Source organism: Bubalus bubalis, chromosome 6 (genome assembly GCF_019923935.1).
Source record: "Bubalus bubalis isolate 160015118507 breed Murrah chromosome 6, NDDB_SH_1, whole genome shotgun sequence".
Lineage (NCBI taxonomy): Eukaryota > Metazoa > Chordata > Mammalia > Artiodactyla > Bovidae > Bubalus > Bubalus bubalis.
This window is the reverse complement of record NC_059162.1, coordinates 101476664-101491908: the sequence shown is the minus strand read 5'-3', so window position 1 is coordinate 101491908 and position 15245 is coordinate 101476664. Positions and strand designations below refer to the sequence as shown.

Sequence of the window (15245 nt, the reverse complement as noted above, 5' to 3'; positions counted from 1 at the left end):
ACTCCCAAGGTCACAAAGCTGTGCACTCTCTTTTCATTGCGCGATGGCGCAACGCAGAGGGAAATGCCAACGCCGAGGGAAAATGCCAGAACCCCAGGCAGTCCAGGAAACCGGCGAGCTCCTGGGAGGCAAGGTGGGTGACAGGCTCTGCGCGGTCAGTAATTTTCATACGGGGTTGCCAGCCGGCTTGCTTTCCGCTTAACACAGACCGGAAGCGTTCCAGTCGGCCACATTTCTAACGCGCACGACCGGAAGTTTCTGTCCGCGGCTTTCAGGAGATAGTGGAGCCGCTGGGCCGCAGCCGGGAAGCTTAGGTGTGGAGGCGCTGAGACTTAGGAGACAACTGGGGCCGTTGGGGAGACTCAGGTGGCGGGACACTGGCGGGGTCCCGACCTGACCCTGGGCCAGTCTCGTCCTCGCGGCCCGCCTCCTCACCCCGCCCCCACTTGGGGCTGAAGTGGCTCCGCCTCCTGATCTGAGCCTGGTCCCTCTTCAGGCACTGACCCTTGACCTCGGGGCGCCCCCCCCCCCCCATCCTTTGGGCGCGATGGCTACAGGCGCGGATGTCCGGGACATTCTAGAACTCGGGGGTCCAGAGGGAGATGCAGCCTCTGGGACCATCAGCAAGAAGGACATTATCAATCCGGACAAGGTAGCAGTGGTGCCTGGGAGTTGGGTAGCGGGAGTGAAGTGGTGAGGAAGAGTGACACAGAAGAGGGCTCGAGGAGAGATGGGGTGCCACACTGGAGTGAGACGGGCGGTAAAAGATGTGACACAACGGGATAGAGAGCATGTGTCACCGTGATGAGGTGGGACGGAGGAGGGGGACACCCGTGGAAAGTGGTGGGGACCAAGAAAGTGTGACACGTGTAGGAGAGGACCTGGAGAGGGACACTTGTGTGGGATATTTGGGGGAGGGCCATCAAGTCGGGGTGACCATGCTGAGATAAGGGAGAAATATCTTCTCCTCTGCCAGGTCGGGCTCTGAGGTAAGAGGTGTGGTGGGGAATGACCCACTCGTACCCAGGCGCCCCTGGAGTGGGTTTCTGTACCTTCATAGTGTGTTATGACGTGTCACAGTGTGAATGTGTGTCGCTCTACCTGTAGGTGCTGGTTTGTTCAGGGATTGAGCTGGGCTAAAGAATTTTCAGGAAAGGGAGTTTAGGCTGTGGTTCCTCTCCTGTGGTTTCCCTCCCCAGAAAAAGTCCAAGAAGTCCTCGGAGACACTGACCTTCAAGAGGCCCGAGGGCATGCACCGGGAGGTCTATGCACTGCTCTACTCTGACAAGAAGCAAGTATTAGAACCCCAGGGCCCCAGGCTTAGGCCCCTGACCAACCTGCCTGTCCTCAACTCCTGATTTTCCCAGCCAGTTTCCTCCTCACTCAGGGCTCTTGCTTGCCCACTAGGATGCAGGAGCATGGATGTCTCACTCCAGGACGTGACTTCCTTGCTCTAGGGTAGATCAGCAGCCTGGATCCAAAGGCTCTGTCCACACCGTCTGACTCTGTAATCTCTCACCTCCTTAAACCTGCTCCCAGGGACGCGCCCCCACTGCTACCCAGTGACACTGGCCAAGGCTACCGCACAGTGAAGGCCAAGTTGGGCTCCAAGAAGGTACGGCCCTGGAAGTGGATGCCATTCACCAACCCAGCCCGCAAGGATGGAGCCATGTTCTTCCACTGGCGAAGGGCAGCAGAGGAGGGCAAGGACTACCCCTTCGCCAGGTTCAACAAGGTGAGCCACCACCATGGGGACATAGGCCAGGGTGCCCACCTGCTCTGAGCCACATGCCTGAGCTCTCCAGTCTCCTGGTTGGCTCCAGAGGCACTCTCAGACCAGGTCTTGACCATGTTTGCCCACTCAGTCCTTAGGACACATGCTTGCAGGGTCTTCTCTGCCCGTGGGGTCCAGTCCTCTCCTAGCCCTGCTCTGATTTTTGGTGAGCTGCCTTGGCCTTTCAATTGTTGCTGTTCTTCAGAGCGATGTCCTAGGTGCTCTACTCTGCTCACTCTCTACTTTCTCCCTGGTGTGCCTCATTTACACCATGACCTCAGTTACCCTCTCTATGTCACTAACCCCAACTTAATATCTCCAGTCCAGAGCAGCAGTTCCCATATATCCAGTCATTTGCTTACCTCACTCCCTAAAGGCTCCACAGGTACTTCAGATCAAGTGGATTCCTGTGAGCAGAACTTACCATCTTCCCTCTGTTCCCCACCCATAAACCTGTTCCCCACATCAGTGAATGACACCACCATCCACCCAGTTACCCAAACCAGAAATCTGGGACTCATCCTTAACCAATCCTCCTTTAGCACTCATATTATTTCAATCAACAACAGAACAAAGAAAGTAGGGAAGACATACAACAAACGTGGAACAAATAAGTTGGATTCTTTCAGATAGGACTGATCAATGAAACCAGGATATGAAATGAGATAAAGAGGGAACTTGTAGATGTAGGGGAGGCCTAATTTAGGTAGGGTGGTCAGGGAGGGCCTCTCTGAGAAGCTGGGATTTGAGCTAGACCTCAGTGATACATCCCGTCATGAGTCCTGCTGATGGTTTCTATATAAATGACATCTGCCTATGTTCTTCATTCTCTGTACCAGCACCCTAGTCCATGCTGATTCTTCTCTGTTCTAGATGACTGAGGCTCAGATGGAGCAGGGCCCTACCCAGACTCACCCAACCAGTGAGAAACAGAGCTGGGCTAGGCGAAGATTCCCTAGGCCATTGTTTAAGCCACTACACAGTATGGACCCCAGTCCCTGCAGCTTAGAGCAGCCTAATCTTTGAGCCTGAAAGCCCAAGGGGCTTGTAGCTGGACTCCCAAGTCCTGACTTCTTGCCCCTCAGCTAGTACATCCGCTTGCACCTGGACACGTTCCCCCGAATGGCTCACACCCCTTTCAGACTCAGCATGTCCAGGTGTGACCCATCATTCTCCCCCACACCCCCAAATTGCTTTTTCTCCACCTCACCACCATCTTTAGGCCCTTCAGGTCCAATGGAGGGAGAGGCTGGAGATGTAAGACTGAAAAGGGATATCCAAGAGGTAAGAGGTTTGAGGTGGGGGAGGAAAGGTTGGATGAGACAATTCAAGGTGAAGACAAAAGAGTGTTCATTTTGTATTTCGTAAATGCTGCTCCATGCCAGGACTTCCCTTGTAGCTCAGTGGTAAAGAATCCACCTGCCAGTACAGGAGATGTAAGTTCGATCCCTGGCCTGGGAAGATCCCCTGGAGAAGGAAATGGCAACCCATTCCAATATTCTTGCCTGAGAAATTCCATGCACAGAGGAGCCTGGTGGGCTACAGTCCATGGGGTTGCAAGAATTGGATATGACTTAGTGACTAAACTATATATGTGTGTGTATACATATACATACACACACACACACATATATATAAATATAAAATTTTTCTTATTCTTTTCCATTTTAGGTTATAACAAGTTAATTGAATATAGTTCCCTGTGTTATGCAATAGGACCTTTTTTATCTGTTTTATATATAGTAGTTTGTATCTGCTAATCCCCAATTTCCTAATTTATCCCTCCCCCATCCCCATTGGGAACCATAAATGTGTTTTCTGTGTATGTGAGTCTATTTCTGTTTTGTGAACAAGTTCATGTGTATCATATTTGGATTCCACATATAAGTGATATCATATGATATTTGTCTTTCTCTGTCTGACTTCTCTAGTTGCATCTGTGTTGCTGCAAATGGCATCGTTTCATTCTTTTTTATGGCTGAGCAGTATTCCATTGTGTATATATACCGGTTTTCTTTATCTGTTCACTGTCAGTGGGCATTCAGGCTGCTTCCACGTCTTGGCTGTTGTGAATAGTGCTGCTGTGAGCATAGGGGGGCATGTGTCTTTAAAATTAGAGTTTTCTCCAGGTATCTGCCCAGGCACAGGATTCTGGGTCATAAGGTATTGAATTGACTCTTGAAGGACGTCACCAGGTAATAGTAGGAAAGAGTACAGTGACTTGTTCAAGCAGAGGAGTCATTGTGAGCAAAGACATAAATGAAAAATCAGTCATGTGTATGGCATGCTGTGGGCATTTCCCCGTTGACGAAGCCTGAAGTCCAGGACGGAACATGGTGGGAGAAGAGGCCTGAGAGGCTAGCAGGGCTGGGTCAGGCAGGGCTGGGCAGCCAGGCTCAGGAATGGGCTTTGCGCTGTGTCTTTGGGCAGCCACTAGTAGGTTTTAAGTAGAATGGTGTCAGGATCACATTTGAGTTTTAGAAAGCTTGTGGTGGTTATGGGTGGAGAATGAAGCCACAGTAAAGGAAACTAAGCGTCTTCCCGCCAACGCTGCTCATTCGTGGGGCCGTGCTTTCAGCCTGTGGCTCCCCCGCCGATTTCTTGCTCAAGCCAGCAACACAAGAGCTCCTGTGACAGCGCCTTCCTCGCCTCTGATGGCCGGCTGCCACAGCCCGTGATGCTTAAAGCCTCTCGAGTCTGTGCCCTTCTCTTCACCTTCTGCTGCTCTATTTCAGGCCTCTTCACTTCCTACCTGGATTATTTCTTAAACCTGCCAGTTGGTCTCCTAAGTTCATATTTCACCCCCTCTGTCGTCACTGTTGCCAGGGTGGTCTATGTAGAAGAGAATCATGATCTCACTCCTCTCTTTAAAACTAACCTTTCTGGCTCCCATCACCTACAGGATGAATTCCAGACTCCTTAGTGGGCGTATAGGCCTGCAGCAGCTCCCCTCTGCTGACTCTCCAGGCTCTCTCAGGCCTTTCCCTGTCTTGCCCTTTTCTTGTTCCCCTAATGTGTCCTGATGCTTCAGGCCATTTCTCTCTCATCACTGTTTACGTGGTCCCCCTGCTTAGGATTCTTTCCTCTGCATTCCCTCACCAGTTCACTTCTATTATACTTAACCTTAAGGCTGAACCAGACCTCATTTATCTCTTCCCTGTCAACCCTTGTCCCAGGCTGAATCAGGTGTCACTCATTACACCCTAGGCATACCTTTGTCATCAGTTTTGCCTCCCTGTACTAAATTAGTTTTGCAGCTGGACTGCGAGCTCTGAGAAGGTAAGGCCCATCTTACTCAGCACTGTGTCCCTAGCATAGGTCTAGCAGGCCCATGATATTAATAAATATTTGCTGATCTCTCTTGCTTGACTCTGAACTTCTTTTTGTTTTTATGGCTGCACCATGTGGCTTGTGGGATCTTACTTCCCCAACCAGGATTCAAACCTGGGCCCCAGCAGTCAAAGTGCCAACTGCTAACCTTTGGACCACCAGGGAACTCCCTGACCATGAGCTTCTTGAGAACAGGACCAGCTACACTGTTCCTGAGTGTATTTTTTTTTAATTAAATGGAATTAAAATGCATAGGAGGGATACTTAACCAACTGCAGAGATCTGAAGGATGAGAAGTTATCTAGGTAGAAGGAATGTGGAAGTGAGAAGGCATTTGAGGCAAGAACAACAAAGGCTGAGGGGGAGAGCCTGCTATATTCCAGTAACTGCTAGTCTCTCAGCTGGAACTTAGGGTCCATGAAGGACAGTGGTTGCAGAGGGAGGCCAGGTCACTTACCATATGTTCACTGATTGATTCAATAAATATTCATTGATACCTACAGTGTGCAGGTCCTGTGCTGAGCCTAGAAGGTAGGAAGTGATCCAGACAACCCTTGCTCTTGGCAAGTTTAAAGATTATCTAGAAGGCACTTTCAAAGTATCAGGGAGCCTTTGAGGGGTTTCATAAGGGATGGTTGGGTAATATCAGTTATATATTCTAGAACAGTGCTTTTCAATTATCTGTGATAAAGGACATTTAAAAAAATTTCCCAATTCATCAGAGACTACTAAAGACAGTAAAATTGTAAGAAAAGACAAAATATCAGTCCATATTTCTTCTAAATTATTTAGCAGCAGATGATGCTGTAAAATTGTCGTAAAGCTTTCTAAATGCTTACTCTCATTTCTGTCCTTACTGTAGACTAGGTTTGCAGCAGCACTGGTCTAAAGGCTGCCCTTGAACAGTGTCAGAGAGGTCACATCTTGGCTGCAGATGGAGAACTGCCCAGAAGAGGATTAAATGGAGGCAGAGAGACCAGTGGGGAGGCTGTGTCTCTATCCAGCCAAGGGGGTAGTGATGGTCTGGACACCGGCATGGCAGTGGAGAATTGGGAGGTCAAAGATACAGATTTGGGAAAGAGGAGCCGTCTCTGGGGTTGCACAGAGTCGGACACGACTGAAGCAACTTAGCAGCAGCAGGGGTTCAAGGGTAAAGGTAGAAATTAAAGATGCCTCCTAGGGTTCTTGCTTGGGTGATGCCAACATTGAGATCTGAACTGGAGGAGATAGAAGTTTGAGGGAGCACAGTGAGCTCAGTACTGAACATACTGATTTTTTTTGTTGAGGTATAACTGTTTTATATATATATATATTTTAGCTTCAGTTTAGAAGGTAATGATCCCGTATCTGTATATATTGTGAAACGGTCACCCCAGTGAATCTGGTTAACGTGCACCACCTGAACATACTCAGTTTGGGATGTATGTAGGACCTCCAGTAGGAAATGTCCAAGAGGCTGCAGGACGTAAGGGTTTTGAGAGCCAGTGTCGTTTGATGGAGAAACTTCCCTGGTCCTGCCTAGCACTGTCTCCTTCCTGGGGTCTCTGACTGACAGACCCAGCCCATACTGGTGCTGTTTCCCTGAGGGAGGTCTGGAGGACGGCATGGGGGTTGGGACGGGGGTGTATGCTGGGAGTAGGATTCAGGTGCCTTTTCTATAGAGATGAAGCCTTGGCCAGCTTGGGGAGCTGCAAGTCTCCCTGTCACCACTGGGTGGCAGGAGTGCTTCAGACAAGTGTTCCCTGCTAGGGGCTCCTGGACCTTTCTCTGGAACTTAGCCGTCTGCCCTACTCCAAGTTGACCCTTGGACTCCACAGACATGCTTACCCGTGGGCCCCTCACCTTAACCATGGGGTCAGGAGCATGTGTTTTGTGCAGTTGGTCCTGGAGTGGATCCAGAGGTGGGCGACAGTCCTGGAGCCTGCCAGGGCCTTTGGTCAAGCCGTCAGTTTCTTTCCTTGCTCTGGAAACATCATTTCCAGGGGTCCTGTGCAGGGTCCCAGGCAGAGGATCTGCTTTTGTCCAGTGCAGGCATGGGCAATAAACAGGAGGGACTGTGGTCACGGGGCTGCAGCCTGTGCGACGTGCCGTGACGCGGGCGTGCCCATCCCCCTCCCCGCCCCCCGCCTGTAGACCGTGCAGGTGCCCGTGTACTCAGAGCAGGAGTACCAGCTCTACCTTCACGACGATGCTTGGACAAAGGCAGAGACTGACCACCTCTTTGACCTCAGCCGCCGCTTTGATTTACGTTTTGTCGTTATCCATGACCGGTATGACCACCAGCAGTTCAAGGTGAGCTGGTGCCTTGTTATTTGCATGTGTGCCCAACCCTCAGGCCTGGCAGGCCACTAGCTTCATGCCTGCCTTCTCACACACCTCTGAGCGTTTGTCTCTCTCTCCATGTCTGTCCTTAGAAGCGTTCTGTGGAGGACTTGAAGGAGCGGTACTACCACATCTGTGCCAAGCTTGCCAACGTGCGGGCCGTGCCAGGCACAGACCTCAAGATACCAGTATTTGACGCTGGGCATGAGCGACGGCGGAAGGAACAGCTGGAGCGTCTCTATAACCGGACCCCAGAGCAGGTCAGCCCCGAGTCCCACAGACTCTTCTCCAAGCCCTGAAACCCCCTGACCACCACCTCCACCCTCCACGCCCTCGGCTCCCCTACTGCCCCCGCCCCGACCCCATCCAATCCCACCCTTCACTAGCCACCCTCCCTGCTCTCCATAGCGCTCACGACCCCCTGCTGCTCAAGAGTCCCTCACAGACAGCCCAGCAACCCACCCCCCACCCCGTCTCCCTCTCTCTGTCGCTGCCCCTTGAGTTTCACGCTCCTCTCAGCGTCTCTCTTTCCCAGGTGGCGGAGGAGGAGTACTTGCTGCAGGAGCTGCGCAAGATCGAGGCCCGGAAGAAGGAGCGGGAGAAGCGCAGCCAGGACCTGCAGAAGCTGATCACGGCGGCAGACACCACTGCCGAGCAGCGGCGCACGGAACGCAAGGCCCCCAAGAAGAAGCTGCCCCAGAAAAAGGAGGCTGAGAAGCCGGTGTGGAGACTAAGCCAGCCCAGCTTAGGGTGGGGGGCTGGGACTAACACTGGGCCCTCTCCCAGTGACACCCTGGTCTCCATAACTGCTCCTCCCCAGGCTGTTCCTGAGACGGCAGGCATCAAGTTCCCAGACTTCAAGTCTGCGGGCGTCACGCTGCGGAGCCAACGGGTACGTGAATCACCTTCTTCTCTGTGTCTGGGCCTCAGCTTTATGGCCTAAGCGCTGTGGGCCAGGGGCCTGGAGCAGGTGGAGGTGGACACACCAGGATCTCAAGGGGACGCCAGACTGAGCTCAGTTTTCAGCCTGTTCTACTCACTGGTTGTTTCCTTCTGTGACTCAGAGCTGCCTCTAGGGGTTAACTTCTCTTCTAGCCCTCCCCACCCCGCCCCAATTCCTTTTGTCCCCTTCATTCTAAACTACTTGTCGGGAGAGGGTCCCGCTTGAGCTGAGCTGCCTGGGTCATTGCAGATGAAGCTGCCCAGCTCTGTGGGACAGAAGAAGATCAAGGCCCTGGAACAGATGCTGCTGGAGCTGGGTGTGGGTGAGTGTGGAGGCTGGGCCCCTCAGGATAGACCTTCCCACCAGAAGGGGCCCCCGCCCCTCCCAGGCGAGGTTGTGGATGAAGGCCGGGTGGTAGGGGGCAGTTCTTGCTGCTGGCTTCCCACCACCGTGCCTCCTGCCCGCCCACAGAGCTGAGCCCGACGCCCACGGAGGAGCTGGTGCACATGTTCAATGAGCTGCGGAGTGACCTGGTGCTGCTCTACGAGCTCAAGCAGGCCTGCGCCAACTGCGAGTATGAACTGCAGATGCTGCGGCACCGGCACGAGGCGCTGGCCCGGGCCGGCGTGCTGGGCGGCCCCACCACCCCGGCGTCGGGCCCGGCCCCCGCCCCAGCTGAGCCAGCGGTGTCTGAACCCGGTCTTGGCTCTGACCCCAGCAAGGACGCCATCATCGATGTGGTGGGCGCACCCCTCACGCCCAATTCGGTAAGAGGCTGGACCGACCAGGAGAGCTCCAGCTGGCCCTGCTAGTGAGCACAGGCACGTGCATGCACGGGCCCCACCCCCTCTAGCGCCCGAAACAGGGATCATCGCTCTGAGGGGTTCTGAGGATGAGTGGGTGGCCAGTGGGCATCACCTTCCTGACTCAGAGCAGGAAACACATGCACCAAGCCCGAGTCCAGCCATTGACCTCGGCACCTTGTGTCTCCTCAGAGGAAGCGGCGAGAATCGGCCTCCAGCTCCTCTTCTGTGAAGAAAGCCAAGAAGCCATGAGAGGCCCCACGGGGTGTGGGACGCTGCTGTGTAAATAGAGCTGCTGAGCTGGACTGGGCTGCCTCCTTTTCCTTCTCACCGCTTCTGATGCCCCTGGCTGGGAGGGTGGCCAGGAGGAGTGGCACTGGGGCTTGCCTATGCTGAGGCCCTTGGCAGCCCTTTAACCACTGACCAGCTCCCCCAACTTCTGTATCTGGGAACACCCGTCGTTCTACACTTGGGTTGGTTCGCACACAGCAACGACTGTACATCCCAGCTGCCTTCTAACGCAGCCTCGTGCTCAGACAGTCCCCGCAGCCCTGTGCGTATTCAGAAAGGGTCTCAGGTGCTCCACTGATGCCATCTTTACTTACTGGTGGCCTTGAGTACAGGGCAGCCTGGCACCACCTGGTCCACACACACACACACACCAAGGGCCTCATTTCCCCGACTTTATTCAGTGGCACGTTCACAGCAGGGACGGGGGCAGACACAAGGTGGGGCCTGATCTGTCCTGGAGCCCTGGGGGCACCACACACCATGCACTACAGATGGGAGGGGGCACAGGGGGGCTTGGTGGCCCCAGCAGAAGCCTGTGTATCGGGAGGAGGCGGTGAGGAGGAGGTCCCCCAGCCCAGGCCCACAGTGGGAGGGGCTGATACTGGGCTGAGGTTGAGAGGTGGGGGTAGGGGGCACAAAGTGTCTGTTCCAGAGGGGCCAAGTAGCCAGGCCTTACCCAGGGCAGAAGCCCACAGGGCAGGCTGGGGGACACTCTGGACGCAGAGCTGTGCCACTCTCCCTTTGCCCCTCTGGTGAGGGAGAGGAAGGTTCTGGGCTGGGCCAAGCAGCTACCCTGTCCTGCCCCATCCCATCCTCGGCCAGTCAGAACGGCTTTGACGTCTGCTTGAAGATGAAGCCTCGATACGCGAGTGTCTTCATGATGTTGGCAATGTTCTTGCAGTCATCTAAAAGGAGGGAGAGGAGACAGTTAGGTGGGCCCCATATCCTTCCCCTGTGGGCCCACAGGTGCTCCTAAACGGGTGTCGTGGGAAGCAGGATCAGATTCAGGAGCCAAAGGCTCTAAACCAGGGGGGGGTCCTATACCCAGGTGGCAGCATCTCCAGCTTCAGGTTGGGTCTGCAGGAAGCCTGGTCTCAGGGCCTCTCAGTCCCATAATTCATGCTGGAAATTGGCCGGCATGTCCCGCCCGGCCCCAGCGGTGATGTATGGGTGCCGTCGCAGTAAGAAAAAGGCAGAGTAAATGTGTAATTTCTCCCTTGACGGCCCCCGGCCGCTGGGCGATCCTTCTTGTTGCCGCCGCGTGGGGACGGCCCGTCCGCCACACTCCGTCTTCCCGCCACCCGCCTTGATGTCTCCATTTCATTACTGTGCGGCCATTCATCACGCCCACGGCCAGGGTGACTTTGCCGGCACTTCCGTGTGTGTGGGAGATGTGGCCCAGGACATAATCACTGGTGACAAGGCACAAGCCTTGGCACTTCCAGTCGGGGCCCCAGGCTCACATTGCTCCAGCAGCAGCTGCCTGGGTGCCTGGTTCTGTGCAGCCCCGGCCAGCAGAGAAGGCCCAGGTCTGTGGTCCTCTCACAGCCTGGCCAGCAGCCTTCTACCAGACATGCCCGTGGAGCTCAGCCCAAGCTTGCTCTCCTTCCCAGGCAGGCTTCAGACCCTCACTCTGGCAGTATCGCAGATTAAAGACATCTGCGCCTGCCAGATCCTGGCAGCAGTGTCTTCGGTATTGATTCCTATGAGAAACTCCATGGTGAAAGCCTCCCAGACCCCAGACGCGGGTAGCCACAGGCATAGGTACTCCTGGAGCCTCAGTGTCATGGCCATGGACCAGGACTCCCTTCACCACCCCCCTCCCACATCCCATAGGTGGCTCCTATACCACAACCGGGACCTCAGCTGCCACAGCCCTTACCAGATCAATGCTAGGGCTGCAGAAGTATTGTACATCGATGTCATAATCAGGTGTGGGGGGTGGTAAGGTCAAGGTGAGGTCAGGAGGCCCTGCATCGGTCAAGGACCAACCCCTTCCAGTGAGCTCCCAGCCTCTCCTTGCCAGGATCTTAGACTAGGAAAGGGGACCAGCCAGAGCGAGGATGACTGTGGGAGCGGGGCAAGTCCGGTCACCAAGCCTTATGCCATCAGCTGGACCCCAACTCTGCAGACCCTGCACGGAGCAGACAAGTCACACACAGTCCTGTTTCTCAGAGCTCAAAATGAAGGTAGCCAGCTGGGGTGGATGTGGGCACAGACAGGTGACCCCAGGCATTTGGGAAGCCATGAAGGCTGGTCTGAGGCAGAACAGTGCGAAGACAGATGGGTGGGTAGTGGCGGCCATGGCAACTCCAGACGTGACCCATCCTTGTGGTTTATGGGCCGGACACGCACCCCGCTCAGCTGCCGCCCCGTCATTTGTCTCCCTTAGTGTACGCCTAGGCTGTGGGGGTAGAGGGTGGAGGGAGGGGGCTGCGACAGGAGGAGCCAGGCAGTTGAAGGGGAATGGGGCAGTAACGGCTGTGCACGAGGGGCGGGTGTGGGAGCAGGACAGAAGGGCCTTAACGACAGGGTCGAGGAGCTGTGATGGTACTGTTGATAGGGTGATTTTCTTCCCAAGTAAATCTGGCCTTGTCAGGGCACCTCCAGTCCTTCCTGTCTTGGACACTCTGGGGACCATGGCTACTGTGCATATTAAGAATAAGTCCCCTCGTTATCTGCAATTACCCAGCGGCCACACACCTCATTTCTTCCAGCAGAAAAGAAAATTAGTTTTCTATTGACTTCATCTGGCTCCTCCCTCGTTGCTGGACAAATCGCTCAATCTGCCTCCCCTGGCCCAAGTGAAGATGCCCAGCCCCTCCCCCCAGGCCACCAGCCATCCAGTGGGCGAGCGCTGACCTCCCACCTGTGCCTGGTCTGGGGCTGGGTGAAGGTCCATGCACCCCAGTCTCAGCCCTGACCTCTCCCCACTCTACACCCTGGAGGGGTTCATCCGCATCCCGAGCTCCAGCTACTTCTGAAAACTGCCTCCTGAGCTCCAGACCACAGATGCAGACACCTCGGGAACATCTCCTCCTAGATTCACACACAAACTCAAAACGGCCAGCAGTGAGCTCGTTTCCTCCCCCCAGCTCCTTCACTCTCCCGTGTTCTCCACCACAGTGAATGGCACCCCAAAATGTCCCAGAAGAAACCCGATTCAAGCCTGGCATCCTGCCTTCTCCCCCAGTCCAATCAAGCATGAACTGAAGGCTTTGTTGTCGTCCTGTCTCCTCTTCTTCCCTTCACTCTGGCACCACCTCCCAGTCCAGAGCCCGGCATCTCCTGCTATTCCAACAGCAGCTTCTCTTTCTCCCCTTTAATCCATTCTCTCACAGCCAAAGTGATCTTTCTCACACAAATCTGATCACGTTCTTTTCTCCTTAAATCTCTTCAGTGGCTTCCCTGCCCTCAAGTCCGCACACTCATTACGACTTCAAGGTTAAAGGGATCCTGCAAAACCGGATCCCTGCTACCTCTGGTCTCACCCCTGCCACTCTCTACCCTCAACCCCCGGATTCCAGCCTCAAGGGGCCACTTACTGTTTTCTGAAAATGACAAAGTAGGTTTTGGAGTCAGATAGACCTGTTTCTAGTCTTAACTTCGCCCGCTGGCTGTTGCCCTGCGGCAACTGCCAAGTTTCCCCAAACTTCAGGTTCACCGGGGTGATAAGAGGTGCTACCTGAGTGTTATGTGAGGAATGAGCGAGTGAAACCGCCACATGTCTGCACATGCTTTATGTTTGGAATATCTCCTCTCTTCTTGGGTAGGTAAGGATGCTAGTTTTCAGGACGGTCCAGTGGTGAGCAGGTGTGTACTGTACAATCTGTGGCATATGTGACATAGGGGCCAGCACACTTGGAAAAACCACTTATCACTCATGGCAAACTCTGACTACTGACTTCATCCACCAGGGGTTCCAGAGTCCAACTTGTTGCCACTGGTCTATCATAATGAAGAGAGACCCAGAGTGGGCTCACCCAGCAGGTCAGTACTAACTGCAGTTTTGGGCTTCCGCCCCGGAAGCTGACCTAAGAGTCAGTACTCCACTGATCAGCACAGACACAAATCTGGGCTTTAATAGTAAGTCAGATAGAGCTCTGGGTGAGCCTGATAACAACATGGCCTCCCAGGAAGTCCTCGGCTCGAAGTCCTGGGTCAGCAGTCCCATCCTGTGGCCCAACACTCAGCAACTGGGAACAGCCTGAGGCTGTTCCGGGGGGTCAAGAGCAGGGAGCCTTGTGCACACAGCAGAGGCCTCTAAGAGTAGGTCTTCCTCACCTCCAAATTCTAGAAGACTAACCTGTTTTTATGTTCCTGCAGGATCATCAACGTGTGACAAGATTGCCCTCATCTTTTGGGGGGCATTAATATTTTTAATGTTGGCATTAATTCTTAATGTTTTTATATTGCCAAGGCTGTAATGGGGGTGGGGGCTAGTTGCCTACATCCCTCAAAGGTGAGTGGGGTCAGCACTTAACAGGATGAGCTTGCTGGCTGGGCCCAAGGGTAGTCAAACACCTGCTTGGCAAGGTAGCTGCTAGTGGAGGGCGGCTCAGATCGCTCAGGACAGCCTGTGAGAATTCACACAGGGCAGCCCCCTGCTGCTGACACGCTCCAGCTGGTGCCCTTGTCTGGGACCTGAAAGAGGACAGGATGCGGAGCCTGGGCCAGGCCACCCTCAGGAGGGAAGGGGCCCCAGGAAGCTCTTGGAGGGCCATCTATTCACACACTCACTCATTCAGCAAATACACTGACACCTCCTGGGTGCCAGGTGCACAGGCCCATGCTGGGCCACGGCCTGCAGACCCTGCAGCTCCCTGCCCTCGAGGAGCTTCAGAGACTGCACCTACAAGTGGTGCAGCATGAACGATGCTGTGAGAAAAGCAGGCACCAAAAAGGGCACTTCGTTCAGTCCAAGGATCAGGAGAGGATTCCTGGGAGGAGTAAATCAAAAATGCAGAGGAGGCTAGCCAGCAAGGCGGGGAGGTGTTCTCAGCATAGTGAACAGCACAGGCACACTTTCATATGGGAAATGTGGAGTGTCCCCCCAAATTTAAGATGAGCAGATGGTGGGTGGAGGTGATGAAGAGGAGACAGGGGAGTGGCGAGGTCAGCACTGGCTGGCCAGAGGAACTCCTGCAGAGCCCCAAATGCCAAACTAAGGAGCTTTAATTTCTTCATTCTGGGAATGATGGTGAAGACACATGTTTGAGGAGCATGACAGGCTCCAATCTGAGTTTCAGAATTATCTTTTGAGGACTGGAGGGTTAACCCAGAAGGCAGAGATGCCAGCTAGCAGACTGTACTCTGTATTTCTGGTCCAGGTCAGAAGTACTGGCCCAGAACAGGCCAGTGATGGTGGAGATGAAGGTGGAGAGATAAGGGTCATGTGGGGAAGCGGATGGAGGCAAGAGACTTTCAGGAAATAGAATGAGCAAGACTTAATGAACTATCATATATTTTCATCTACTACTCTGTTTATAAAAACTTTGACTTTTTAGTCTGCCTGGAATTTATTTTTGTATGTGGTGAGTAGAAGATCTAATTTGCTTTTTCCCCTAGTGGATAGCCAGCTGTCTCGTCACCACTGACTGAACTGTCCACACCTGCCCCACACTTTTGAATGATCCCCCATCACTGTAAATATATACAATTTCCATACGTGGATCTGTCAGACCAGGAAAGAGAACGAACGTGAAATGACCAAAGAGGCAAATCATCCTGAGAGGACACCCGGAGCAGAACAGTGACAAGCTGCTGACCTGAGGAGGCCGTG

General features: G+C 53.9%; 2 protein-coding genes across 5 annotated transcripts in view; one reads left to right on the top strand and one right to left on the bottom strand.

Moving 5' to 3' along the window:
* The first annotated feature begins 231 nt into the window (after positions 1-231).
* On the top strand, positions 232-9477 carry DMAP1 (DNA methyltransferase 1 associated protein 1). 2 transcript variants are annotated; one of them, XM_045166166.1, is made up of 10 exons: positions 233-652; positions 1200-1291; positions 1540-1735; positions 7238-7396; positions 7519-7686; positions 7962-8147; positions 8247-8318; positions 8619-8691; positions 8841-9136; positions 9365-9477. In XM_045166166.1, the coding sequence occupies exons 1-10, from the start codon at positions 548-550 to the stop codon at positions 9422-9424; spliced, it is 1407 nt and encodes a 468-aa protein (XP_045022101.1). In that variant the 5' UTR covers positions 233-547; the 3' UTR covers positions 9425-9477. The 2 variants fall into 2 exon arrangements, with proteins under 2 accessions (XP_025144656.1, XP_045022101.1); XM_025288871.3 differs by lacking the exon at positions 1200-1291 and having other exon boundaries at positions 232-652.
* Positions 9478-9841: 364 nt separating this feature from the next.
* Positions 9842-15245, bottom strand: part of ERI3 (ERI1 exoribonuclease family member 3) — a 130596-nt gene continuing 125192 nt past the window's right edge. For all 3 annotated transcript variants that reach the window (XM_006052599.3, XM_006052600.3, XM_006052601.3), the window contains one exon: positions 9842-10368. In XM_006052599.3, the coding sequence (XP_006052661.2) occupies positions 10286-10368 (83 nt within the window). In that variant the 3' untranslated portion in view covers positions 9842-10285. The remainder of the gene's footprint in view (positions 10369-15245) is intronic.

Coding starts and splice junctions, on each gene's coding strand:
- DMAP1 (XM_045166166.1), top strand. CDS start 548: ATGGCTACAGGCGCGGATGTCCGGGACATTCTAGAACTCGGGGGTCCA. Junction 653..1,199: donor ACATTATCAATCCGGACAAG/GTAGCAGTGGTG, acceptor TTCCCTCCCCAG/AAAAAGTCCAAGAAGTCCTC. Junction 1,292..1,539: donor CTGCTCTACTCTGACAAGAA/GCAAGTATTAGA, acceptor ACCTGCTCCCAG/GGACGCGCCCCCACTGCTAC.